Source organism: Echeneis naucrates, chromosome 18, assembly GCF_900963305.1.
Source record: "Echeneis naucrates chromosome 18, fEcheNa1.1, whole genome shotgun sequence".
Classification (NCBI taxonomy): domain Eukaryota; kingdom Metazoa; phylum Chordata; class Actinopteri; order Carangiformes; family Echeneidae; genus Echeneis; species Echeneis naucrates.
Window position 1 is genome coordinate 8279517 of NC_042528.1, and position 27946 is coordinate 8307462.

Consider the following 27946-nt stretch of genomic DNA (forward strand, 5'->3'; position numbering starts at 1 on the left):
ACTGTTAAAAAAAAGGCAGATTAAAAACACATGCTGGATCCATTGATGTGACATTGAGGCGCGGCACAAGCTGCTGCTTCACTGCCAGATAATGTGATGGTGGGAATCAGTAGTGTGGCACGGCTTTTCACTTCCAACTGATAGATGATGGTTTATCTCCCTCCCAAATAGTAGGTTGAAATCACGTGGGGCTGAGTGTTGTATAGATCAAAACTTCTTTAAGACCTGTTTTGATTGCAGGGAATGTGGAATGTTTAGTGATTATAATTAGTGATTGTCATTGACAGTCTTTTCCCATTTACATGTCTGCTACTAGCAGGTATTTACACAGACAGAGGGTCTTACTCTGAACCTGTACATGTACAACGAAACATTCAATAAGACTTGGATCAGACAAACAGTCAATGTATGAAGACTTTTTGCCTCAAAAAATCCCCTCCTCAGGTTTCAGATTTACCTCCAGTAGAAAAATATGTACAAAAAGACAGGTGTACTTGAGTTCTTGTTTTTGCTGTGGGTTTTTTTTTGTTTTGTTTTTTCTAGAAAGTGCACAACAGGAACAGTTGGGGTCTGGGGTTTGCACAGTCTCAGACAACTCACACTGATTCTATGTGGGGATACATAAGACAGATTTAAGCAAAATGGGGGAAAGGCTACTAGTAGGGAACTGACGCCACCATCACATACTCACACTCACTCAGACACACAAACACACAGGGCATGTCTACACCATAGAGGCAGCCAGCATATTCTGTACAGGGATTAAACATTCTATACACTATCTGTGAAGAAACACACATCAACTCGTCCCAAAAGGTCCACTGCTAATGTCCAAGCAGTGAAAGAGAAACAGTCCTATTTGTATGGATCAGTGAAGAAAACGTATGAAATGCTGAATAAGCAGACAATGGGCATCTTCCAGGACAAGGGGGACGAAGAAGTACCATGTTTGGACAATTGGAGGTGTTTGATTTCAACAATTTTTGATCACACCCCAAGCCACCAACTGACCGCCTCATCCCTGCTGTTAGAGATTAGATTTTTCATAGTTATGTCCATGCTCAGATGAAAGGGGCTCCAAAGCATTTAAGGCACCACTGGACGCTGGGGGCGGGCGGCCGATCGATGCAGTGCAATGACTTAAGCTGCTCAGGGCTCAGTTGGTCGAAAGCCACACGGTACTCCCTATCAAAGGCCTCTGCGGGTGTAAGGACAAGGAGCAGAGATTACAAAATCAGCCGAGCAAAGGTAAGGGTGCCTAGAATTTAACTGTTTGCCACGTTTATCTTTAGAAGAGCAGTCATACAGAACACTACAAAAACAGTCAGATTTTGACAGATCAGAGGCAGCAAAATGAGAAAGATTGAAGTCTTTTTCACAGCCTTCAGACCTTGGGATTGGATGACGGCTTTTCACATTCACTCACCTACATCGATGTTCTCCCGTCCCAAGGCCACAAGTGAGAGAAACATTATTTCCCTGTAGATACTCCTGAGAAAGGAAGAATATAGAAATGGGCTTTAAGGCATGTTTTCACAGACACTCCATGAATGTTGATAAAAACATTTCAGAAATCAATTTGGAGCAGTGACAGTTCAAGTAAAAAGGGAGAGCAGAGCTGACCTTTGTCGTTTGACCCCCTCAGGGCCCCGTTTGATCTCTCGTATTAGCAGGTTGATTGGTCCATAGACATCGTTGGTCTGGATGTTGCGAACAATTGTGTTCAGAAGGGTTCGAATCTCCTGATGGTCTGTTGGCGCCAGCGTCCCCTTCTTCTCCACTGGGACCCAAGACAGAGCCAACCATTATTTTACTCATTAGCTTTGGTTTTGACCTCTTCTGTTCAACAATGGCATTGCAATGACATGACAGATAAGCCTGTTTCAGAAGATTTACGAGTTTGCTATTAAAGTAGGCCCTGAAATGAGATCTGTCAGCATTTTACCAGATATAATAACACTTATCACACCCTCCACATTACTCTGTAGAATGGGATACTATGCTTAAATATTTATATACTTGTGTTTAAGGAGGATATTAAGATATACACTGGTATGTCCTGAAAAATGTATATCATATATAACTGCACAATGGCTGGAATCCAGCATACAAATGGATCTCACCCACTTTCTAGATTGATAAGTGGAGAAAAAAATACAGGGAAGAGAAATTATTTTGATTTGATTTTTTTTTTTTTTTTACACCCTGGAGTGGTTGGACTTTTTGTGCTATCATTGGTGCTTTCTCTCATATTGTGTCCAACAAAATAAAAAAAATGCTTGCATAACTTTCATTTTTCAACTTTAAAAAATGTAAACCTGGTTACTCAAGTACTGAAGTACTGAAGGCCAATGGACAAAGAAGACAAAGTGTCTATGTGTGTGCTTGAGATTTTAAACAGTTGACTTTGACGCCCTCTAGTGGTATTTTTAGTTGTAGTAAAACAGCTTTGTTATTTTATTATTATAAAATGTATTATGCAATATAATTTTGTTCTTTTACTTATATCATACTATTAGGTTGAAAATGTAATTCCGCAGTAGAAGTGTTGAAGATGCTATAGCTAACATGTGTGTTGACTCACACAAGTTCCTCCACCACAGGTAGAGGGGTTGTCCAGGTTCCTGGTGCAAGTTGATGTTGTCCCACAGGAGCTGGATGAATACCTGCTTACTGTCCTTGGACAGTGATGTGAGGGGCAGCTGCAAAGACAAAGCCTTGAGTTACAGAGCTGCCAAAATGATACTGCTTGACTTCAAAACAGAAAGAAACCAGAACTTTGTGTAAGCAAAGTCCGAGAGTTCAAGTTATACTGAGAGAGACGAAACATGATAGGTGACATATTAAGTCTCCAACCTGTACTCCATTGTTGCAATGTTCTGAGTTAAGAATGAGACCAGGTAAGTGAGTGGGCAGGTCCAGGCGGCGGAAATACCACACCAGGTTCCAGAAGATGATGGGGTGCTGGCTCAGAAACTTATGGGTATAGATCACCTGGAATGACAAGGAGAAGGTGGATTTATAGGGAAACAAATGTCCCATGGTCTCATGGAATCATGTTTGGCAAATTCTAAGGCCATAAAACAGACAGATGTAGGTACTCTACCTGATCCCCCTCATTCTCCAACAGAGTCTCAAGCTCCTTGCGTAACACCAAGGGGCTGAGGTACGGCACAGAGACAGGCTTGGGATTCGGCCTTCTGGCTCCTATGCCATCCTGCCAATTACACATACATTGCATTCCAGCAATTAATTTCAATGCTTTGCATGCAAAGTCTTACTTGTGGTCTATTAAAGCCATATGTCTAATTTGTTGCACTGACCGACACCTCTTGCAGACTGCAGGGCAGGCTGGTTGTGGACACACCATGTCCAGGTCTCTGGGAGTAGTCTAGACTCTGCAGTGGACCTCCAACACTGTTGCTGCGTGTCAGTGATGTCCCACTACATTTTTGCTGTTTCCCTGCTGCATGGTGCTCAAGTAAACCCAGTGGGTCTGACTGCACCGGCTCTGGAATTAGACTGGAAACAAAAACAGCAAAGAGGGATGATGAAAAGGTAAAACTGGAAGAGACAGGTGAGAGTTTTTTAGCTTCCTTTGTGAAGAACTCCTGAATGATGAATCCAGTTCTAACTAATGTAAGCAATGATTCATATGAAGATGCACCTCTTATGTGCTGTAGGACGGCTATCTGGAGTCTCTCGCGGCTCCTCTTCAGGGAAAGAGATGAGGTCTTGTGTTTTAATGTCAGCTGAACTGCTTGGTGTGGGCTGGGTACTGTTGCTGTGGATACTGTCTCCTGAAGCACTGGGATTCATATAGAACCTGAAAATCACAGAATATCATTTATATTGGATTTTTTTTTTTTGACTGGGTTTAATGTTCTCTCAATTTAAAATCCATTTTAATATCTGTTTAAAATTTTGACACCTCTTCAACAATAATTATTAAATACTCAGGCAACATATTCCTACCCAGTCATTGTGCGCAAGTCATGAAACTCGATGTGCAGTACGGGAAGGAATGCTGTGCGACAGAAAGGGCAGTTTGTATTTAGGTTGGAGTCGTCAGCTGTCCAGCCTGCCATGATCTCCTCATCATATACCAGAGCTTCACAGGAACGGCATTGGGAGCAACTTGACATCAGCACCTGACAGGAGGGAAATATAACTTCCCAGTTACTCATATTGGCAGCACAAGCTCGGCAGTGGTTGGTTGTAAATACTATGTCCTGACCTCCAAGGCGAAGTTCTGGTAGATGCTCGAGGAGGAAGCATGGTGTGAAGAGCCTTGCTCAGAGTCAGGACCCCTGGCTGCTCGTCCTGATGTTGTATCTGCAACCAAAATAAGACAATGGGGTTTTGAGAGCTGATACCACAAGTCCATTTACCTCAGGTAGCACATCATGTGGCCCATATTTTATATCTTTGCTCTTTTATTGACACCAGAGAGTGTATGCTTACATGTCTGGTGGGTCCCTCGGCCTGTGTCACTGCTGCCACTGCTGCTGCCCAGGCTGGTGCAGCTCTGGTTCAAACCATTGGCCACTAAACCTGGGATAGCTCCTCCATCAGGACTGTCATCTATGTCATGTTCAGCAAACATGTGCTCATCCAGACGTGCTGGAAAGCCGCCAGCACTCTGAGCCTGTTCATCCTGCAAAATTAAATTACACAAAGCACTTGTTTTCAGTTTAGGTGTGGAAAAGCCCTTGGTAGAGGCTGCTGGCTAAGGAAATACAAAGGACAATTTAGGCCCAGGAGCAGTATCGCTGGAATAGCTGAGAAGCTGTATCTTAATTATAACCTTCCTCTAAGGACACTAACCTCGTCATCTGAGTAGGAGTAAGCTGATGCCACTGCCCCCCACACTTTGCTGGCTACATTTGCTGCTTGCTTCATGCCCGATTTCAGCACATCAATCTTAGGTCCGGACAACAGCGTGTCCATCTTCATACCTGAAATGGAGTTAATGACTGAGCCCAAAGATCCTCCTTGTGAGGATTTGACCAGCGCTGTCAGAGAGGATGTCCTAGCCCCTGGGCTAGCTGTAGTGGTGGTGGGGGTCTTTGTCTTTGCAGCAAACGTCTTGGAGCGAGTGACAGTGGTGGGGCTACATTTGGGTGTGTCACCTACGGAGCCAGCTGGAGTTTTAACAGGAGGTACAGGTAGGCTGGATCTGCGCTCCAAAGACTGTTTGGCTTGGGGGGCATCAGTGGAATCTGCCAGTGACTGCTGGAGCTCCATGCTGGATGACTTGACACCTAGAGGGCTTTGCAGGCTCATATACATTTCGATCTCCTCGGCCAGGTTGCGGGACACCACAGGAGGCATGGAACGTGGTGGCTCCTGGCTGGTAACAGAGGCGGACTCTTCGCTCTCTGATACCAGAAGGGAAAGAGGGTCCGCGCCCATCTCCACGTCTGCCCTCTCCAGGGTTGCTGCTCGCACTCCAGACTCATCTTCTTGTGCTTCGGTTTCCTTCCTGTTTTGTTTTTCCATTTTTACCTCATTCCCCTCCCCATTATTATCATCTCCCTTTCCTTTTTCTGGTGCCTCTGGCTCCTCTTCCACTGGTAGCTTCCCAAGTATCAAGCCTTGATCATCCTCTGGCTCTTCAAAAAGTGATGTGGACACACTGGTGGGGGGCACACTTTGACCTACAGAGAGCGCTGCAGCCAGAATACGAGCATCAGCACCCATCTGGCTGGCCATGTGGCCAACGCCTTTCTCTAGAAGCATTCCTGCACGAGTTTCAGCACTAAAGCTGCAGCTGCGCTCAGAAAAGGATTTCTGCCGATGCTGTTGAGGCTGACTGGCTGCATCCCCTGATGGCAGTGAAGCATCATCACCAGGGAGAGACACATCATCATTCTTGCTATGTCTCCTAAACAGCTTCCCTGCACCTGGAGAATAGGTATGAAAGTGTCTTTGGTTTGCAACCATTAAAGTCATTCTTTAATAATTTGATAACTCCAATGAAAAACTAAACAATCTATTTGTAGTGGAGTTTTTTTTGGATAGAAATTAAAAGCCTTATCTTCCTGCTCACCAACTTCTCCATCAAAGCTTCCTGTCGACAGTTTCACAATACTAGGGACAGTAGAGAGCCCATCAACAGGACTGGGAGGTTCTGCTACTGCTACCGCACTGTCCACTGAGCCAGCAATGTCACCTCCTAGTTAATGACAGTGGTACACAGTCAACACATTAAGATGGATTAACACAGGGGGGAAATTGAGTACAGATATAGGACAGGAGAATGGAAATGGCCTCTCTTACCTTTATGTTGTGCTTTGGTATTTTTTCTGTCCTCAGCAGAAAGCACAGCTGTGTGTGAAGAGTCTGCCAGCTCCTGGTGTAACTCATCCTTGGAGCCATAGCCTTGATCAGACTGCCTTCCTGAAGATCACAAATAGTTAGATTTATTCGTCATTCTTATGCATCACATAAAAAAAAAAAAAAAAAAAAAAAAAAAATTGTGTTTCACACATCCACCACTTGGAGGTCGGTACAATAAAAAGAATACATTGGCAGACAAAAGTCAAAGTGGTCTAGAGTCCGCTTTGAGCATTTCACATTCTCTTGTTCACAAGTCCGATCTCTGTTGGTTCAAAGCTTTTTAACAGCTGAATGGTTCTTGTTGTGATCCTTCTATGCCATGAAGTCCTTTAAACTGCCATCTGCCCGCACAGCACAGTGTATAGATGTCCTGGAGATGCGACACAGATGATTTTTTCAGCTGTTCTCACTATCCTGATGAGATTGTGTCTCTCCTCAGCTGTGCCGTTGCCGAACCAGGATGAGATGCAGTATGTGAGAAAGGCCTCAGTAGTCCCTCTGTACTCTCATTGGTGCCTCTGTAACTACCTGTTGCACTGAAAAACCCTTGCTGGTGTCAGCAGAGGCTGCTGCAAATGTTGGTGGCGTCGTCATTGCTGAGTACACGATTACCAGCAAACAGAGTTGTACTCAAATATAAACATTTGTGTGAAGTATATTTCCATAGTATGATATAGTATATTTGTTTTAAAGAGGTTTTAAATGATGGAGCAATGCTGTTCTTTATTTTTCACCTCTGTGCTTTTAGGTGCAATTAATTCAGAGATATTGGAATGCAATGATTTGAGTGATTTTAGACAGGTTAAGATACAAACTTGGTCAGTGGCATCTCCAGATCTGAGCAATGCTCAACAAATTGTAGTGCTGCAGTTTGATTATCAGGTTTTTAGAGGGAGGAAATACCTGTACTACAATGGTTGTCTGTTGTGTCCTCCATGCCGTGGTCATGGGGAAAGAGGTTATGTTCCTCACTGTTAACCTCATTCGAGCTGTCAGCGCTTCCATGACTTAAACGGTCGCCATCAGTGGTTGATGCAGCTAGAGGAGGATGGAAAGAAAAAGTGAGTAACATTACAAGTAAAAACTGAACGAGAAATAAACAGAATCTAATTACTTAGCCCTCTCATTCTATACGTTCCATTCCCACCTGTGGTAATAAGTGCAGTTCCCTTCTTGGAAGTCGTTCGATCTACAGTGTGCTTGAACTGGGCCACTCCTCGAAGCACGTTACGAAGCTTGGTCCACATAAAAAGGCCACTGCGGTTTCGGCTTGGCCACGGGCTCTCTAAGACAGCCTGGAGATGAACAGATTCAAGAGAATGCTTTATCTTCTTGAATTTATTGGTAAATGATCAGCTGGTGGCACTTTTCTGAAAACTAGAGATTTGTTTTAAAAATTTTATATAAAAGTTTAAATCTTAAACTGTTCTGTTATGTATGACCTTGTTGTAATAGCCATATGTGATGGCGTTGGGATGCACTCCAGCTTTCTTCATCTCAACCAACACTCGCACAGCCATGACAGGAAGACCCCACACACCGCAGAGTTGCATTACCACTCTGTAACACACCTGAAGCCAGAAAGATGGAAGCATGAACATTAACTGAACAGGGATGTCTGTGTTGTCTGTAGCTTTAAAGCATAACAGTCTATACAAACAGAAACTAGGAAGAACACTGTTTGATTTGTGATAGTGTAACGTACCTCATCCAGCACCTCTACCTCAGTGGTCCTCATCTTCAGGAGGATGTTATATGCCTGCTGCATGGCGCGTCCCTTAGACTTGGCCAGCCGCACGCCTGCTGGCAGGCAGATGAACCAGAGGCTGTAACAATGACTGAATAGACAGCGTGCCCACAGCGGAGGATTGGAGTAGAAACGCTTTGCCATCTTGTAGGCTAGCTTGATCTCCTGTGGGAAGGAGGGGATACAGGATTTAAAGCATCTTTTTGACATGGCAGGTGCATATGGTGCTACGGACAGAGAATGTGAGATATCATTAGTTAAATTTGTTTTGGGTTCCTACAAACACTCCAACCTCTTTGTCTATGTGACCACGTACACACCTGCTTCGTCCTCTTTGCCAGTAGTGCTGGGCTACTGGACAAACTGGCACCTGCTGCTCTGCTGCTAAGTGCTGGTCGTAACACTCTTGGACGGTCAAATACATCTATCTGCAATCTGGGAAAGGCTTTATATCTGGGGAATGAAAATATGATGAAAGATATAATAGTATAAAATAACCACATGAGGGATAGGTAGCAGCATATTCACACACTTTTTAAAACCATTCATTCATTTTGTGAAGTTTTAATGACCTATAAAAAGACTTACGTATATCGTGCAGCAGAGTCTGTTCCACCATCAGCCGGAGGTTCAGGGGGCATCACAAACACGGTGTGCTCACTTTTTTGAGACTCATCCAGCTCCAGCAATCTTGTGTCCTCAGACAACTCTCCTTCAACCTGCAGTGTGGGCCATAGGCAGAGCATTAGTGATACTGAGAGCAGCTTAATAGAACACACTACAGACGTAAACAACTATAAGTGCATTATATTTTCCTAATTAGAAAATAAAACACGCTTATTTGATTTTGCTTGGAATTTAAGGATAGAAGAAAAGAAGGAAATATTTAAGCACGTTGATGCAAGCATATACCAAAATGAGAGAATGGTTAATTTGCTTACCTTTTAATGTAAGAAACAAACAAAGAAAGCAAGGCACAGGGAAATTTGATCACAGTGTAAGCGATTACCTTGGTGCCCTTGTCGGTGATTTTATCAGAGGGAAAAAGCTGCAAAAAGAGGAAATGGAGCAAAGGGAAAAGAATGAATCAGAGGAAATTTTAGCTTCCTTAGTCTCCCAGCAGACAAATGGTATTTTGCCAATAAAACAACATTAAACAAAGCCTTGGTCATGGAAAAAAATCTCCAGAAGAAAAAAAAAAAAAAAAAAAAGGACAACAATGTGAAATCCACGTGCAAAAAGTAGATAGTGAGATTGGGCTGATGCTGGGTTAGCAATCACCTTCTCAACGCAATCGTCAAAAAAGGCCAAACCGGTGTCTTTGTCACTGACAAACGTGCACTCCTCGATGAAGCGGATGAATATCTGGGTCTTGGTGAGCTGGGAGTAGAACTTCTGGTGAGCACGGTCTCTGCTTTTGAGAAACCCTGCAGGAAGGCAAGAGAATTTTGTGGCATCATTTCAAGTTCAACAGGAATCTGGTGTTATTGTTGATAATTTACAGAAGTGAGTTGAAGACAACAGAAATATCTTTTCAAAAGTGTTCATAAATTTTGCGCTTTGATTTGAATCTTACCTTATTGTCCACGGGCCTGATAGTCAAATCAATCCATGAGTTAAAGGTGTTAAAATATGCAGTGACGCAGTCTTTTCTTTCCCTGGGTCTAAAATTGGTCTCTAAAAGTGAAGCTGAATGGAAGCGTGGCCCAATTTCCCAGCAACAAGCATTAGTGGTCTCTCTGTTACAGTGAATGGTAAAGATGATTGATCTCTAAAATGAGTGAAGCTGAGTAATAGCTGAGATGCTCCTTTAAATAGAGATCCCAATAAATTTGAACATTAGGTGAGGCAATCTGAATCAAGGCTGTAAATTATTGATAGCTTACAAAGCAATTAACCATTCCAGATTTTAAGGAACTTGGCTGCCCCATAAACCCAATCAATACCTACATTTGAACAGACTAATCCAAATGACTTTTGTTCTCATGAAAAATACTTCCTTTTCTGTAAGCTGACTCTTGTAAGACTCTTGTTTACCTTGCAGGTCGTAGAGCGAGTCTGCGGCTGTGGTCTTTTCTGAAGGTGCCTGGGTGATGGGTTTGAGGTAGGAGCGGTAGCCCTTCAGGATGGAGGCCATGAAGCGTAGAAAAGCCTCTTGGATTTCCATCTCTAAAGCCGTCTTCTTCTTGTGCCAGGTGAAGTCAGCCTCGATGGGGGTCATGTCTATGGCCGAGCCTTCCTGCGTTGCTTGACGCACTGAAACTAAAAAACAAATCAAGTTTAATTTTAGGAGGCTTTTTTCTTACTTCTTCACTCAGGTAAAAGTTAATAAAAAGATTAATACTTTTATTACTTTAAACATCAAATGGGTTTGAAGGCAAATAAAAGGCTGAACTGTAACTAATTCATTTATTCAATTTCTCTTTGTATAAAGATTCAACTTTTTGGTCATCATTTTGTGAATTGTATTGTAAAATGTTTCTATTAATTCCTAGCATTTTGTTACAAATAAAAAGGTAACACTTCAGAATTTCTTTACTGTAAGAGGACATAAGATGCTGTTTATACCGGAGCTCAGCTGGTGGTACAAGTTGCTCAGTGAGTTGATTAGGCTCTTGCAAGGCTTTTTAGGGAGGTTCTTCCAATTGTTGTGTCTCTTCTCATCAGACCTTTGACACAAAAAACAAACAACTTGTTTAGCTGGAATTAAGACCAGAGCTGTACACAGCGCGCTCTTAGTTTTAACAAATGTATTGGACTAATATTTCAAACAGCTTTTCTCCAGATGAGAGCCGTAAAATTACAGTGCAATTCAGGCAGTAACAGAAGTTTAGCATTAAAGCACAGCCTACAGGTAGATAGTGTTGGTGTCCAGGTCCACACAGACAACATCTGGTGGGGGGTCGTAAAGGTCAAAGTAGCGGGAGTCCACGCCCACTATGAATGGACATGGGGCATTAAGGACATCTGCTAGAGACAGTGGGCACAGTGGGATATAGGGGCACTGCCACTGGAAGGGGAAGATCATCTGAGGAGAGACAAGAGGGAGAGGCAGGGTTACCACAGCCAGATTATCTTTCCACCCTCTGGAGGTAGAAACAGACATCAAGTTCTCTTTTATGTTGATCCACTATGTAAGAGCTGCCTGAGTTTTGTTTACTGTGAACTTAAAAAACCCAGCAGATTTACACTTGGGCAACAATCTCAGTTACATAAGACATACTGTTCTTCTGTATCATGACTCGTCAACCTATTGCGGCAGTTCAAATGCCTTCTAAAGGATTTGTGTGGAATTGCGACATTCTGTTTATTCAAGGAGACACAACTGACAAATGTAAGTTGGAGAATCAACAACAGCCAGAAAATAAGGTCGGCCCAGTTCTTATAAAGTATGATGCATCTGAATGGTGACAAAGAGCTTTTATTACACAGTGACAGATAAAATCATATTACCACAATGAGAAATGAGAAGAGGGCGTATTATGTGGCAGACGGCTTGGATGTAACAGACTACAATTACTGTCTCGCTCACTCAGGACAACAGCTTAACTTGTGTCTGTTATAGTGGATTTTGATCCAGACAATATAGACAACCATCATCACACAAGGGAACTCAGTCAACACAGTGCCTATGTGTTATGGTGGTAGCTTCATATTTTTACACAAAATAGTTGTTGTTGATGAGTTTAATGCTGAAAAACTAACTAAATTTTTTATCATATTAACGTCATTATGCTAAAATCCAGCATGATTGTTTGCCCATCAAACTGTGCAGTCATCTACTCACAGCCACCACAGCCTCAGCCACTCCAGTGAGCACAGCGGGCCGGAGCGAGTGCAGCAGGATCTTGCTTTCCAGAAGGACAAAATGGAGGAGAGTGGCACAGTTGTCTGCACCAAGGTTCATCAGGAGAGTGCCATAGTCTGCCCCACTGACAGGGAGGGAGAGCACAAAGGAGAGTGGTGAGTCTATGAGCTTAGGGAGGGAGGGAGGGTGGGAAACATGGGAGAGATGATTTGGAATTTATGGAGAAAAGGCTTGAGCATAAGGGCATTTAACTACAATGACAAGTTATGTAAGAGAGAAACAAGTGAACCAGGCAGAAATGGAAACACACAAAATGTAAGACTTGTCTAGACAACAGTAGCCAATAAAAACTTTGTGAGAAACTTTGTCAAGGTCTCACTGGAAAATCTGCTTTAGCTGTGTGGCATTGATTCAACTTGACATTCATTTGTAAGGATGCAAAGTAGTTTCTAATGCTGTTAAGGCAATATCTCACTTAGTGACAATGCCTACTGGATCCATAGTTATGAGTTGTAAATGAGACTTTTTTAGAAGATAAGACCATCATCAGAAAACTGTATAACTGAGGCTGAAAATGATTGTCCTTTTTTATTTAATTTAATGTGGTAGGACTGGAAATAACAATCACAGAGACAGCTGGTCACATGAAGGAGAATATCAATTGAAAGTTTGTGGCATTTTTAACAATAAAGTTGTTAGATAAGGCAGACTTTTATCCGTAGGGACAACAGAATATATGAAGAATTGCACTACTGCACTCACTGTACCTGAGTGGTAAAGGTGTACACACAGGCTGGGAGAGGATCAGGGTGTCATGTGCTGAGAGCTGAAGAAGAATTTTCATGATGAGGAAACAATACTTAAAATAAATTAATAACTTTGAGTGGAAACTACAAAGAAGGATCACCTGAACCAAGATTCTGGGTCTTTGTGGTGAAGGAAATGACACATTGTGCATGAAGTGTGAGATGTGCCTGTTTGGAATATAAAAACACAACTTAATAAAACGTGTACAAAATGTTGTCAAAGATCTTTACAATCAGTAAAGACAATAAAATATATAAAATAAATATAAATCATAAATAAAATATAATCAGTCTATCGATTTGTGGGTTTAAAGTGTCAGTAGTTGCAGGCTGGTTCTTACTTTTCAATAGGCAGTGGGTGGGGGCCTGAGACAGAGAGTTTGTAGAGGAACATTAGAAATTTGCGGAAGGCTTCAAAAAAGGGCCAGCGGGAGAGTAGACAGATGCATTTATTGGTGTTTACAGGCCGATTGGGGATCATCTTCTTCTCCACAGTGGTGAGCAGGCCCAGCTGGATCTTTTGCTTCTCACTCAACAAATCCACTGAATATGGTTCATAAAACTGAATAGCTGATCCATACACCTAGAAAACAAGGACAAACTGTAGTAGTGTCTTTGTTTTTTTCATTCAGCCTTAACAGAAATAGACTATGATAGACCAAGTCCTTGATCATTTTTCAATCTATCACAGAGTCCATCTCAGGAAATGTCTCTCACCTTTTCACCAGATGAGATGGTTAAGACAAAAGTGGAGAAGACAGGAAGAGGGTCGCGTGTGTTTGGTGCCCAACACTCGATCTTGGCACCCATAGGCAAACAAAACAGGGGGACAGATTCGGACAGAGGGAAAGACTCATAGTCCTCTTCTGGGTAACGAAAGATTAGACCTGAGGAGTGGGGAAAGCAAAGATTATACTAATTTACTACAGTAGTTTTTATGCTTCTTTCCAGACTTCCAGTCAAAAATTTAGCTGCCAGTAATAAGTGCTTCTCAGTGTGACTTGTTATTTGGTAAGATGCTGTTTTGACAAGGCCATAAATTTTTTCTGTGAACATGCTGCATATCAACAAAACAACCTGCTGACACACTAACAATGGGCGTGACAGGAAGTGCTGCTGTCTGAGATGAATAAACATTTGCTTCAGAGGAAAAAGGATGGCCAAAAAAGATAAAGACAGCCAGTGTGTGTGTTTGTCTGTCTGTCTGTCTTTCCGTGCACACACTCATATGAGCACTGATTATAAATGTCTTGCACAATGAATTACTCCAAAGGCGAAGTTGTTCAGGAAACATTCAGTCAGTGAAAATGCCACATGGCAGTAAAACAAAGGTCAGCTGCAAAACACCATTACGATCTCTGCTGTGATTAGTGGAGGTGCCGCTTGCCTGAGCTTTGATTACACTGCAATTTATATCACAATCCTGCATGCTTTAAGAGTGCTGCATGATTGTTTAAATGATGACTACAACTAAACTAACAACATAATAAATTTAGTGTATAGACAATGTTTTAAGGGGAAAAAAATAAATATTCCGTTAGTCAGTGTCAAACTCTTAGTTTCATTTGAATGTTGATTATTTCACCCTTTTAATCTATATTTGAAAAAGCTAAATTTACTTTAGACTGACTTCATTACACAATTATGACTCAAAGTCTTATAATTTGGACCATTTCATAACATTACATAACATTTCATAACATAACAACTGATTTATTTTGTGTGTTTTACAGCCTAAAATACATCTTAAAAATTATTAGAGGGGAGACAAAAAACAAAAGCCCGCAGATTGCAGCTTAAGATGTGATAAATTTTACCTACCATCAGGAAATCATTGACTTTTACTCACCAGCTTTGTAACTGATGGAATTGGACGCAGATACTGATTTCTTGTAACACAGGAACACACTGGAGCCCCACTAAAAGGTTAAAACTATGTTTTAGACATTAGGTCTCATGGAGGTGATGATTCTTAAGTGTTAGTTAAGGAAATAAAAATAAGACTTACCATGCCACAGTTGAGGTTCTTGTCCACTTTGCAAAAGGTATGTGGTGACGTCTCGCCCTTGCTTGTGACAATCACACAAATATCTGTGACGGCCAGGGAATTCTGAGGCTGGACGGGTGGTGCTCGGCGGAAGGTGATGAAAATGCGCTGTGAGGTGGCTGAGCTGTTGTTGACGTTGGCGCAGCGGCCATACGGTGTGGCCTGGATGACCTCGCAGCCCTGGATCAGACGCTCCTTGCCCTCATACAGAACTCTGCCCAAAACAATGAGCAGTAAGCACAAATGTTAGCTCATGCATCTGCATCTGAGTTTTGTCCAAAGGGACAAAGAAAAGAAGCATATGCAGCTAATTTTGTTTTTAGATTCAGAGTGAGAAATTATATGGGACAGCTGACATCACACCCTCGCATATTATAAGGTATCAGTCAGAGTCTGAGAGGCATTGCTGACCTGGCCTTCAGTTCTGACCTGGCAAAGTTTGCTGCCAGAAGACAAATAACTCACTTTCAAATGATGCAACAGTCTCAAAAACAGCAGGATAGTCAAGTTTTAAGAGCAATAAACCATGAAGTTGAAACAGACAGCATTAAAGAAAGTGTGCATTGTCGTGTGACAATGATCCAAGAGCGGAACTGTGGCTTTATGTTGAGAATAATCTCTGGTTCTCCTGTTTTACAGGGAGGATTAGTGTGTGGTCGGCACCTCTGACTTCCTCCTTAAAGCTCTGGTTTCTCTTTGAGGACTCTCAGAAGCGGCTCTTCAATGGATGATATGATTCAGACATTTACCAGCTGACTAATTCAGATTCCAGAGAAGGGAAACTCTCATATCGAGATTCAAACTTATACTGTATTACTGAAGAAAATAACCATTTCCTTATCACAACTGCTGTAGATTATCATACTCTTTCAAGTTCCAGAGAGGGAAGCAATCAGTGCCCTACTGTGTTGGACCTTTTGCATGACTGCAGGGCTTTTATGGCAGAATGCTCCATGTCCTCCCCTTCAATCTGAACAATGCCATGTGGGAGGCCAAAAGCTTTGATTGCTGCCCCCTTTTAACTACAACCGACACCAAAACATGTTTTGCAATCTTGTGCACGATACAGAGGAGCCACTGTTGATATAATAGTCTTGAAACACTCAGTGCAGGACAGGAGTGCAGTTGCCAGCAAATTCTAATTTAGGTGACAAAAACAGAGGCTTAATGGGCACAGTGAGTCGTGACGCTTTGGCACCTTGGGCTGGGAATGCTGGCTTCACTGAGAGCAGAAGAGGCAGAGGGGAGAATGAATGATTTACAGGTTGCTAGTTGCTAAATTTGTTCTTTCACTGGAAGCAGACATTTAGCAGGTTAAAGGGCTGTCAGCTGAGCAGAGAGTCAGCCAGTGTCGGTGTTGCACCTTTGGAGTTTAATCAAAAGAAGGTAATTAGCATGTGCATGTCATCTTCACAAAAACTCATCACTGTCCTGAATGTCATTTCTTAAAAAAAAAAACCATTGTGAAATGTTTTCTATGCAGCAGAACAGATAAAAACAAGCTGTGGATATCAGCACTTCAGACACAAACTGCGTGACTGACTTGATGCCTCAGCAAATGAACAAAGAATCATAGTAGCCTGACAATGACTGTGAATCTTTGAATAGAAGTTTACTTCTATTTTATCCACTGTATGTCAGCATTGCACAACCACAAAAAAAAAAAAAAAAAAAAAAAAAAAAAAAAACTTGACTTATGAAAATATGGTTATGCTCAGTGTGCCAATTTGCTTAAGTGTTTTACGCAATTCTACAGTTCAAAGCTTTAGTGAGCTGAATGGAAGCACAAAAATAACACAAATGAACCAAATTCACCAGAGAACAAAGTAAAAATAAAGTCTTAAGTATATACACCAAAAGCTTTTCTTTCTTCTGATATCTTTCAAAGACTTGACTTGACAGATTCAAGGAAGCGTTCAAGAGTGAGTAGAGTTGTAACTGGAAAGTCCAGTTTGTTAGCAGGAGACATGGAAAGGCTTAAGACAAAGACTAAGGTGTGTGTGGATCAGAAATACCAGGGTCAGTTGCGTCATAGTTAAGAAAACACCTCTTTTTGGTATTCATTTATTAGAGACAAGTGAACAGGTATAACACAGTGATGACTGACTGTGGGTAACATTTTTGGCACCCTCTGAGGAAAATGGAATAAATCAAAATGGAGCTCCCTGTTAAAAGATAATATAAGGAAGCCGGAAAAATTGCTATCAGTGGACAGGAGCCAAAAGGTGTGGCTTAAAAAGAGAACTCCGTGACGAAATAGGATCGAATGAATGAAGCGGACAACACACCTACTTCCTTTCCCCTCTGAAAGAATGTTTGATTGTGCCATCAAAGTAGGACTGGAGGTGACGGACTGACAGTCACTCCTAAGTTACTGCAAATGTCATTGGGGTTATTTAGTTCATGTGAAATTCTGTTGCAACTGTTGCACTGATGTTAATGTTTTAAAAGCTTCCTTCTTCACCTTTAATATGTCATCTACTGCTGCAGACACATGAACTTTCAAACACTGACAAACTGCTGACTTACCCGATGTCAATGAGAGGAGGCTTCTCTCGACCCCTCTTGTAGCACAGGAACAGCTCGGGGCTCTTCAGGCTGCCATGGTTTAAGTTGGCTTGCTGGCCACTGTAGGTGCTGTCGATACATGTGAATCCTTCCGGCACCGTTTCTCCTGCTGACCTGTTAATGACGGCCAAGTCTGTGATGGGCGCTTTGGGTCCAGTGGACTTGGTCTCTGACAGATCCTGCTCTAAGGGTGTGGACTTATCTGTGAGTCCAGCCACCACAAAGTAGTCGGTTACACGGTGACCCTTATCCTCAATCATGGCTGGCTGTACCTAGAAGGCAGAAAACAGAGACATCAGTTTAATTTGTCAAGCCTGAAGTAAATTTGCTCAGTTAAACAGTCCTGTACCATGTTTGTAGAAGACAATAAATGGTTCTCTGCATCTTGCACGCCCTGTAGATACTGTATTTAGGCTACAGCCAACAAGAAGACAGCATGTCAGAGAAAGCAAAGCTCTTATGTCTCACTCTAGGTTAGAGGGATGGACTACACATGCAAGCATACCCAGAATGCTAAATAATACTGTGGCCAAGCCAATAAAAGGATCCTTTAAGACTGCTGCACGACAACCAAGCAAACAAACCGGGGAAACACAAGGGCTAATGAAGGGATTGGATCTGTCGAGATTCACAAACACTCTTGTCATTGTATATCACTGCACTGTTCCAAACAAGTTGAGAGAGTATAAGCTCTAGTGGATACAGAGAGCCAAGGGACAGCCACCGAGCTCAGAGGAATGTTCAGAAATGTCACCAGGAGCATCCATCATGCAGCAACTGAAAACCGTAAAACACCTAAAATATTGTCACAAATCTGATTTTGGAATATATTTCTCTTTAAAAGAAAGACTTTCTGTGGAAATGTGCAACATTGGTATCACTTTAAGATAAAAAAGAATGGAATGAAAATGAACGCTGGCCATACACAGAGCCAGCGTATGACTAAAATACTGACAGCAAACCTGTAAGTACTGCAAGTAAAATTTAAAACAGCTGCTCATTATTTATACTCTATCTGTTGGTACACGACAAAAATCTAAGAAAAGCACTTGTCTCATCAAAGCATGGTTGTTTAAAATGAAAGAGTAAACTTGAAGCAAGTATGTCCACATTACAGAGCTACATAAGAAGTTCAGTTTTTCCAGCAATGAGTCAGCTGTGGCGGGAGGAAAGAGAAAGAGAGAGAGAGAAAAAAGAAGCCTCTTTGTAAGGCCACAGCAAGTACAAGCAGAGACAGCGCTGGACTGAATGATGCAGATTCATATTAGCTACTGTACTTTTATTTTTATTCTGGAATTTAACTGTAACTGTGAAGAAACACGTGTCGAAAAACTGTGAGATTATGGTAAAGGCACCATGCAGACATTTTTGGAAGGAAGAAAAAAAAAAAGAATAGTGGTGTAGTTGGGAGGACACAGCAGAGTATGGTAGTGACCACAGTGGAGGGCATCTGCTGGGTTATGCTGTGGAAGCAGCGGTAGGAGGCAGACTGACCTGCCTGAGAGGAAAACTGTTCAGTCACAGATGACAAACAGCTGACACACATTTTCCACACCAAAAAAAAAAAACCTTTCTAGACTTTGAGACGTTGTTTTCTATTAGCTTTACAAAATGCATTCTGCACAACAATGGCACGATGTGTGCAAAACCATCCAATTCATGTTTTGACCAAGATATCACACCCCATCTGATGTAACCATACATGCAGCGTTCTTATTTATGAGTCCTACACTTGGCATTTTGCCAATGTGAACACACCAAAATCGATTAGTTTCAAGTACACTGCCAGCTGTACAGTCCAGGTAGGCCTGACGAATTTTAGCTGGATATGTGCCCAGTCTGTGGCCCATTTTTCATTACCCTTTAAAAAAAAAGTCAGCAAATCACTCAAATCAAAGAGCAAAGAGTCTAACTGGATCAGCACAAGCCTCAAGCAACAAAAACAATACAATTTAATGTCGCGTCCAGTCACAGGCCTGGTGAGCTCAACTTTCAATGATAGTGTTTCAGTGAAGGAAAGGCGAGGGAGAGAAAAAACAAAACAGGATCAACTATTAGTTTTGCAGTGAGTTAAGGTTAGAGTACTTTTTTCAATGGAGACCACTCCAACCAATCTGTTTTCTTGGTAATCAATTCATGATTTGCTCTTGCAACAAAGATTCATGTACAAGTAATTCCAGATGCAGTTTTTGACAAGTCACTGAATAATCCTGTCAGTCCCATTCCTCTGAAAGCCGCTCTACACATGCTCTTATTCTACGATGCTACACAACACAATGAGACATGAATCTGTGTTAAGACTTATTTACTCTTCGATAAGACTTACTGGACTGTAGCCATGGTTACGTCTCACTGGCCCAAACACTTTTTAAAAGCAAAAAGCTGCTTTCAGACTATATTTGCTTTCTAACAAACGACATTGTTAAATGTGTTCTCAGCAGTGAATGGACAGTAAATGTTCTCTTATGGTCTAACCACTGCCTACATGGCCTTCTTCTATCTGCGTGGTTGATGAATGTCTCTTTAGAGCTAACACAAAAACTATTCCCCTCTGACCTGAACACACAGATTTATACACAGTTTCTTCTGAGTATAAATGAGCCAATGATTTGCCTGTGCAAATTTGTTGTCTTTGGGTCTTAATGAGATTTTTAAGATGGTTATGTGCAAGAACTCAGCACAACATCTAAATGGAAAATGGTTTACACTGTTTTACATCCAAACTGCTCACCTGTATTGTCCACATGCCTGGTTGTGCACACTGGACATCATTTTGGGTCACCTGGCAGTCTTGTGACAGTTTGTCACAGTTAGCCTGTTACCTTTATTGTACCGCTTTCTGACACTGATGCAAACTGTTTGTGATTATTATTCATCATTTCATAGATATCTTAAAGTCACAGACGGGCTGAACTGGTTGGTGCATGAATTATGTGGAACTTCACTAAAACAGGAACAGATTGTTTTTTCACACTTAATAAGTAGATAAAACATGAAGTAGCATTCACTGAAAGTTTGTGGGGAGTTTCTGAAGACTGACGCTAATGTCTGTTTTCTGGATCTAACCTTGATGGAAATATCTGACTCCTGTTTGCTAAGTGCTCCACTAATCGTTAACTTGGTCTGTGGGGCGTGTGGTGGGGGGAAGATAGCATACAGTGGATTTTACAGAGCATTTGAATCCAAACTGTAAAGTTGGGTGCTAGAAAATACAAAACAAAGTTGGAAGATGATACACAGCTCTATAGTGATGAAGGGAAATTTCATTAGCATGATAATTGTGAGAGGTAATGAAAGATCGCCTGTTACATTACTTATTCCTTTCATCTATGCCAGTCGGCACAGTCACCTTTGAATAGTAGCTGTGCTTAAAGTGAGTTTGAAAGCTATTATTTTTTTTATTCAGTTTTTACTGAAATTGAAATACTTCAGTTGTCTTTAATGTATGTGCATATAATATCTAGGGCTATGATAAAAAGGAAACTGAATCAGTTCTTAGTTTAAAATTTTGTTTTGAACAAAAATGAGAAAATGAGAATAGTATGATGATGTAGATGTACTAAAAGCCTTTATTTAGGCAGGCAGATGGCCTTTGAATCCTGCCCGATGAATGTCCTCCAAGTCAATTAATCTATATGTATATGTACTAGAGAACATACAACTTGTGTCAATCTCCCAAAACATGACACTTGTGACCTTCTTTTAGCTGGGATTACATTTGTGTTCACGTGTTTAGTTCATTTAGTAATAAAAACAAATAAACAAACAAAAAAATGCTCCAATATTATCGTTTGTGTACATTTGTCTCATACATACTGTGAATGATGTTCACTTCCACAGATGCACAAACAATAAATACCTGCTTTCCTGTTAAAACCCAATCACAACTGTTTCTACATCACATGTGAATTTACTTTTCTACTGTGATAATGGTACTTCTGCTGGTAGGCTGCTTTCAAGCATACAGGAACATGATATATTGGTAAGAGTTTTAAGGTGTCATTCCCTGCTCTGACTCTGAAAATGGAGTTACAATAGTAACACAACTTATTGGTTGTTAAGAGGTTACGGTTGGAAGTAGGATTGGTCAGTGATATATAATGCTATAGGGAACTGTGATAAAATGAAGCCAATGTTGCAATCAGTGAACATATGATAATTTAGAAAAAAAAAAAAGTTCATTTGATGTAATAAAGCTGACATCTGTTATATTCAGACCACCAGTGAGTTACAGTTATCATTAGTGATGCTGATGCCTGCCTGTAAGGCTTAAACAGCCAGTGCCATTCGGCGTGCACACACTACTGTTCAGGCTGGATCATAATGCGGCAGCTCCCTCAGCCTCCACCACTAATGCCACAACCATCTAAATATCTCTTTATGACAGCCCACGATAGATAAACATTGATGCTGCCATGACAACACAGTCCAAACATTGCCAGGCTGCACTTGCGCCCCTGAGCTGCAACACGCTGCAGCTCAGGAGATTGATCTGAGTCTTTCAAGGGCAATTTAGCGGAGCTGGCTTGGCCACTGCAGTTGGCTGTCAAACTTGAAGGATATCACTATCTCATTTTTAGACTTACAGTAAGGTAAAAAGGCAGAAAAGGCCAATTTTATTGCATACTTTCATGTCTGGTGAACAAATAAAGTATGGCAGTGGCAGTAAAGTCTGATGGTTCTGACAGGGAATTAGACTAAAAGCTTTGAAATGGTTGTAAACAGAGATGAATATAGCATTACAGCTTTTCTGTTCTTCCTAACAGCATTGCTATTTGGGTCAAATGGTAAAATGACAATTTGGTCCACTGGTTTTGCACTGTATGAGGCCTTGTCCTGTAACCTGAGCCCCTGCCTCTAAAGGTTGTGCTCTGCCCCTCCCTTCCCCTGTGAAAACCTGTTCCTCTGTTACTCATGCGCCCCCATGATCGAGTGTCACAGTCTTTGTCTGGCTTGCACTAGCGGAGTAAGGTCACTGTGGACTGTGACAGGAAAACCCTATGAAGCTCTACTGGACATAAATTGAGGCCGCTCACTATGAAATTAAACTTACTCCTGTCTTCCTTGCTGCTATGAACACTAGAATCAGATCAGATGAGGTTTTGACACGTACACACATGATAATACATACTTAGCGCTGCAACAATTGAAGCTAAAAACAAACATGACTGTTTCAGCTTGTGAGATATTTGTGAATATCATGGCTATTATAGTGTCGAACCATTTGATCTTGATTGATGAAATTATTTTTAATGGAAAGAAAAGCCAAGAATATCATACACACTCCTTAACTTTCTCTCTTCTGAAAGAAGTATTGCTGATGTCCATAACAGCCTTCACTAATATGAGGAGACCACCCATCACTTTTTAATTCTGATATTTCTCTTCCCTGTCTCATAAATTAATAAATGAACAACATTCAGATTATGGTCTCAGTGTTTATCAATCACCACTGTGGAACTGGTCTTAACCTGCCTGCTTAGAAAGGTTCTCAAGAGCCCCTGAGGGGCAGGAGAAAAGCTGCCAAAAGTAAAACTGGGGAACTACTCATATCAGTGTGTACGATACCTGATGTTTATTCAGTTTTAGCACTTGTCTGGCTTGAATGACATTTACCTGTCAAGCCCCAAAAGTATCCACAGTGCCAAAAGCAATTTAAGCAAACAAGAATAGGCAAGACAGAGACATAGAGATTTCTCTATTTAAATATTCTGTGTGTAAACCCTTTACTCCATCCCCCACGGTCTGCCCCACGATGATCTCATCTCTTTCACACAAAAGAGCCTGGAGGCTCGTTTCCCTGGGGTGAAAGAGCCTGCCTGCATGTGTGCGCATGCACTAGTGTGTGTGTAATGCTGGACAAGAGACAGTGCTGTGTCTGTCTCAGTTATTTCAGGAGAAGCGTTGCCATGCATCTTGTCCAAAACAGCAGCTGAGCATGACACATACATCTGTCATTTACTGTACCTTGGACACAGTGAACAGACAGTAAAAACCATGGCTACAGATGCAATGATCATACTAATAAGCAGACTGACCAAACAGCAGGTTAGGCTGATTCTCCACATGAAACTTCTACAGTGACGAGTGTAGATACATGTGAGTTTCTGCAGAAATGCAATACATTCATCTCCACGCAACACAGCTGAAGTGCACTTAAAATCCTCACTGAAAGTTCAGTGACGCCTACTGCCATGAAAATTTAGTGAAAGCAATAAAATGTCAGGAATATGTAATTTTATTTGAGCTACTATCAGACAAACATTTCAGCTCCAGCGGCAGCCTCAAGTGCCCCTCTGTAGTTCTGTGCTTTAGAGCATCTGAAAGAGCAAAGTGATTCTATGTACCTCCTGTCATCACAACGTGCTGTCGGTGGTAGAGTACAGACCGAGTACAAGCTGCCAGTGAGGTGAGGAAACCTCCATTTTACAACTTGGTGACAACCACAGAAAACCCAGTGTTCTGAAGGGAGGGGAGATGAACTCAAATGAAGGCCAGCAGAGCCTGACGGAATTCATGTGATCAAAGCAAGAGTAGGTGTGCACATGGCTGGCTGTTGTTCTGCAAATACCTCAGCTTGCTAATGAACTTTAACAACATGCTGATGAGAATACCAGTCTTATGACTGAGCCACATCATGAGGAGAAGAAAGTGTATTCTGTCAAAAACATCCTGAAGAGCATTTGATGAAGGCAGGAAGTACATTTAACTCAATATTTGCTGTTGAGTGAGAGGTGGAGCATTCGCTCTATCTGCCTTTTGGCTGCAGATAAGACTGTGGGATAGTCTTGTATTATCACATCCATATGCTAACAGCGTCTCTCTTACTCTGCAGAGCCTCAACAAAGAACAAGGCCCACCGTGAACTGCTTTTCAGCCATGTTTGTTTAACTATGGTGGGTGTTTTTTTTATGTACAGAAATCCAGTTTTATTAAGAGACTGGTTATAGTTGTCAGCACGCTTCTCACAGTACAAATCTGACTGCCAAAGCACGAAAGGCTCATCAGCAGTCCTTTTTCCTTCAAGCTATTTCATATTGTTTCTTTGGGCCATAGCTGCTCTGTTTGAATAGATTAAACTAACTGAAATACTGCTCATATTTGTATAGTGTTAAAACAAACCGTGCTCACATTTCAAAATAGTGAAAACATGTAAAATACAGAATAATATCCTACAGCTGATCCTGATTTTTCTTTTATTGTAATTTTAGCCATTCATGAAAAATGTCTCAGATAAAATACAGCCTTCCTGCACAATTTTTCTCCCAGTAGAGCCACAACTTAAAGCTCTGCATTAACATTGCCTGTAGACATTTTTCTATGAGTTAACATTATGCTATTAACATACTTCTTCAGGATCCAGTATTTTAAGTAAAATCAGAGTTATATCTGGTGCTCGTGATGGAAGAAGTCTAGGCTGACACATTCCAATTTTTAAGTCCTATGAAGCCAGGAGCAGTGTATGCTCAATTTCTCATTGACTTAACCTCATCATGTAATATTTCCATTTCAAAGGCTTTTAGCATCAAATGTTTTCTACTTCTACTTGACACTTAATTTTCAAACCTGTCAGCACTGTAGGAGATTTCCACCGAAGAATCGTATTTTGTCTCTTTCATCCAAAAATCTATCCTTGGAGAGTGTTTCGTCAAGAAAACATCAAAGTAAGCAGAAGCAACTGTGACTATAATACATCATGGAAGATATGGCACAAGTCCAAATATTTCTGAGGCCTGGTATTCCTGCACATTTCTACTGTTTTTTTTTTTTTTTTTTGATGGATGAGTGTATGATACCAACACCTGAGCACCTGATGCAAGAGGCAGATCTGTTGCCTGCACTGCCAGCAGTTGCAGTCAAGTCATCCCACAACACGACAAGATAAAGACAGCGAACAGCAGCAAAATATGGCTGTCCACAATTAAAAACCACCTGGGGAGATGGATGAGCAGAAGTGCCTCAGAGCAACGAGGCTGGCCCGGCAAAAACGTCACAAGACTGCCTCCCTCCTGCAGCATGAAAGCCCGGCAGACACAGAGCATTCTTTCCACTCTGAGCAGAAGCAAGAGAGGGCAAACTCATTGCCCTTACTAACTAGCTGGGCAGGGATCAACAGAAACCCAGACCTACTGACAGGACACAACTACAACACTAGAGTCAGAGAAAGGACATGGGTCACCTGAGAGGGATTTTTGCTGCATTACAAGATCCTTATTGTTGCTGAAGACAATCATGTTGAGTTAATGTACATTCATACATGCAAATATGGGGCTAAGCAAAATGCAAGCAAGTATTTTTAGTAAGTATTGGCGAAGTAAGCCCACCAAGATGTCTCTGCATGACATACACAGGTATAAAAACATGGGCAGCAACATCTGAGAAAAAAGATCAGGGTTGCTGAAGTGTCCTTGAGGCAGACAATGACTCCCTGTCAGCTCTGGATGTGCTATTGTGTTTCTAACAGTGACCTCAGGCCTCCTTATGGAAGAGGACAACTTTTGAAAGTGCTGAAAAGACTTTAAGATTCAGTGGTACTTAATAAATTGACCTGAGAATGTCAATTCCATTTGGGGGTGTGAAAATAAACTGGTGCTGGAGCAAAACACAATGGTAGCTGACGTGTAGGTAGCTGTAATGCAAAGAGCTCTAGTATTCAAGAAAAAAAGATGTATCACGGCAGACCAACTACAACAATTACAGCCTTTAAAATCCTATTTGACTTTTGCCTCAGCAGCTCCAAAACCCTTCAACAGCGTGTCGCAACTCCCTTAACCAATCTGCTTCATTTCTATGGTCACCTGACTGAGCCTTTGGCCGAGCAGCAGCAGTGACAAAGTGCAAGTTCAATGTACACAAGCCAGAGTGCAGCCATGACCCAGTTTATACCTTCAGCCTCCAGCCATTAGTAGAAGGCAACATTCACTCCACACCCCTTTTCCAGCGGATGTCAGGCTGAGCCAAGGTCAAGAAAGAGAAGTTTTCTGCTGTGTTTCCACGTGTCAGCGGCTCCGTGCTGATGCAGTCCCTCCACAGCAATTTCCACAATTTTTCTCCCTCTTTAAACCACAATTATTCTGTTAGACTCAGACGATTCCTGCTGACATCTCAGGTGGTGAACACATCGAAATGACAATATGAACGTCACGAGTGCAAAACCAGAGGAAGTGCCATCTTCGGCCCTGCTGATACTTGTGCCACGGCTGTCATAACAGGAACCTCAAATGAATGCCATGAATCACCAAAACGGTGCTCATCAGCTGAAGCAGGGAGGACTCTGCTGCCCTCAGGGCTTATAGACTCCTGCAGACTGGAAAGCACTCAAGTGCTGAGGCATAGATATGTGAGCACCTTGGCATTGCATTCTATGGCATTTGTGCTGCCTTGCCCTCCCACACACACACAAAGCCACATAACCGACAGAAGCACCTTACACAACCCAGTGTCCTCGGTTGGGGGTCACAAAACACAGATATGGCCTTCTCAGAAGAAAAGTTCCTGCATATAGGCAAGCTACGTCCAACAGGAAGTCTGGTCAGTGGTTTCTAAGTCTATGCTGCTGCAAACGCCCCCCTGCTGAGGTTCCATCTGTCCAGGTATCTTTGATTTCAGACAGGAAATACGGTAGGAAGGCACAGGCAGACACCTGCAAGGGCAGTCTGGCTCCAGGAGAGCCCGGTCCGATTATCTGGCGTCACGGAGGGCCCGCAGAGGAGGAAGAGGAGGAGGAGGAGAGCAGTCATGAGGGTGGGTGTCATATTCCCAACTGTTGCATCCGACCCAAAAGTCGGTCAACTTTGATGCAGGAAATAAACATCGCCGCGGGTGTAACAAAAGAAAAGCCCCCCCAACGCGCGCGGGCGCGCGCGGGCGCACACACACACACACACACACACACACCGTCTGCCCCTGTGCTCAGCCTGAGCACCGATACGTGGCTCTGTGCGTCTTTCCGCAGTTGGACAATGCACGATGAAAAGTGCAGAAGCAGCGCAACACCGGGACAAGGCTGTTTTCAGGAGTTAAACACCGCCAAAGTCCCACTTACTGACCTCTGCGGCACATTCGGGTTATTCTCAGCGATCCCCAGAGAAGCAATATGTGAGCACTTACCAGCTGTTTACACTGCAGCCAGGGACAATGTTGACATGGAAGCAACCTGCTGCTTTTACCCGCTTGATATATTCCTTATTTGTTTATGAGTGCAAACCCCAAAAACTGGTTCAACCAGAACTGCGCGCAAAAAAAAGCTTTAGAACAGAAAGCCAGACGGAAATACTCCAGAGAAACTTCGCTGGCCACTTCTTCGCCGCGCTCTCATCTGAAGTTGTCGGTGGAGGCAGGCGCCATGTTTGTGTCTGAGCGAATAGTTTAGCTGGGGAGCTTTCCTCCTGAGCGGCTCTCTCAGGCTGGACCCGCCCAGAGAAGAGGAGCTGCCGCCCGCCGCTGACACAGGCTGGCCCCGCGGAGCGCCGTCAAGCAGGCCACCGGCCACGAGGGCCACTTCCGCCCGGCTCTTTCAAAGTAATACGGTAACTAGATTTATATTGAAGTTTTCATAAAGCCACTTATGTATTCACTCTGTTTATTAGCACGTTTATCATTGTTGTTGGTACTATCATAATTTCTGT

General features: G+C 42.2%; 1 protein-coding gene across 3 annotated transcripts; it reads right to left on the minus strand.

Moving 5' to 3' along the window:
• Positions 1-478: 478 nt before the first annotated feature.
• dennd4c (DENN/MADD domain containing 4C) lies at positions 479-27719 on the minus strand. 3 transcript variants are annotated; one of them, XM_029526159.1, is made up of 34 exons: positions 27429-27719; positions 17280-17590; positions 14712-14964; positions 14553-14622; positions 13421-13590; positions 13045-13286; positions 12805-12871; positions 12665-12723; positions 11877-12021; positions 10942-11117; positions 10658-10758; positions 10127-10351; positions 9371-9516; positions 9099-9137; positions 8678-8808; positions 8410-8542; positions 8048-8254; positions 7785-7913; positions 7490-7637; positions 7246-7380; positions 6283-6402; positions 6053-6178; positions 4828-5906; positions 4465-4657; positions 4238-4335; positions 3976-4151; positions 3668-3826; positions 3324-3522; positions 3107-3217; positions 2857-2994; positions 2585-2702; positions 1624-1780; positions 1427-1491; positions 1062-1198 (listed from the first exon to the last, which is right to left on the minus strand). In XM_029526159.1, exons 2-34 carry the CDS (start codon positions 17576-17578, stop codon positions 1062-1064), a joined length of 5751 nt encoding a protein of 1916 aa, XP_029382019.1. In that variant the 5' UTR covers positions 17579-17590; positions 27429-27719. The 3 variants fall into 3 exon arrangements, with proteins under 3 accessions (XP_029382020.1, XP_029382019.1, XP_029382021.1); XM_029526160.1 differs by lacking the exon at positions 27429-27719 and having other exon boundaries at positions 479-1198; positions 17280-17578; XM_029526161.1 differs by lacking the exon at positions 9099-9137.
• Between the last annotated feature and the right edge of the window lie 227 nt (positions 27720-27946).

Bases quoted from the DNA above. Each gene is read 5' to 3' on its own strand.
- dennd4c (XM_029526160.1), bottom strand. From the start codon at position 17,578: ATGATTGAGGATAAGGGTCACCGTGTAACCGACTACTTTGTGGTGGCT. The intron at 7,381-7,489 runs GTGGGAATGGAA...ATCCTCCTCTAG, and splicing joins AACTGCACTTATTACCACAG to CTGCATCAACCACTGATGGC. The intron at 4,658-4,827 runs GTTAGTGTCCTT...TTAATTTTGCAG, and splicing joins ACTCCTACTCAGATGACGAG to GATGAACAGGCTCAGAGTGC.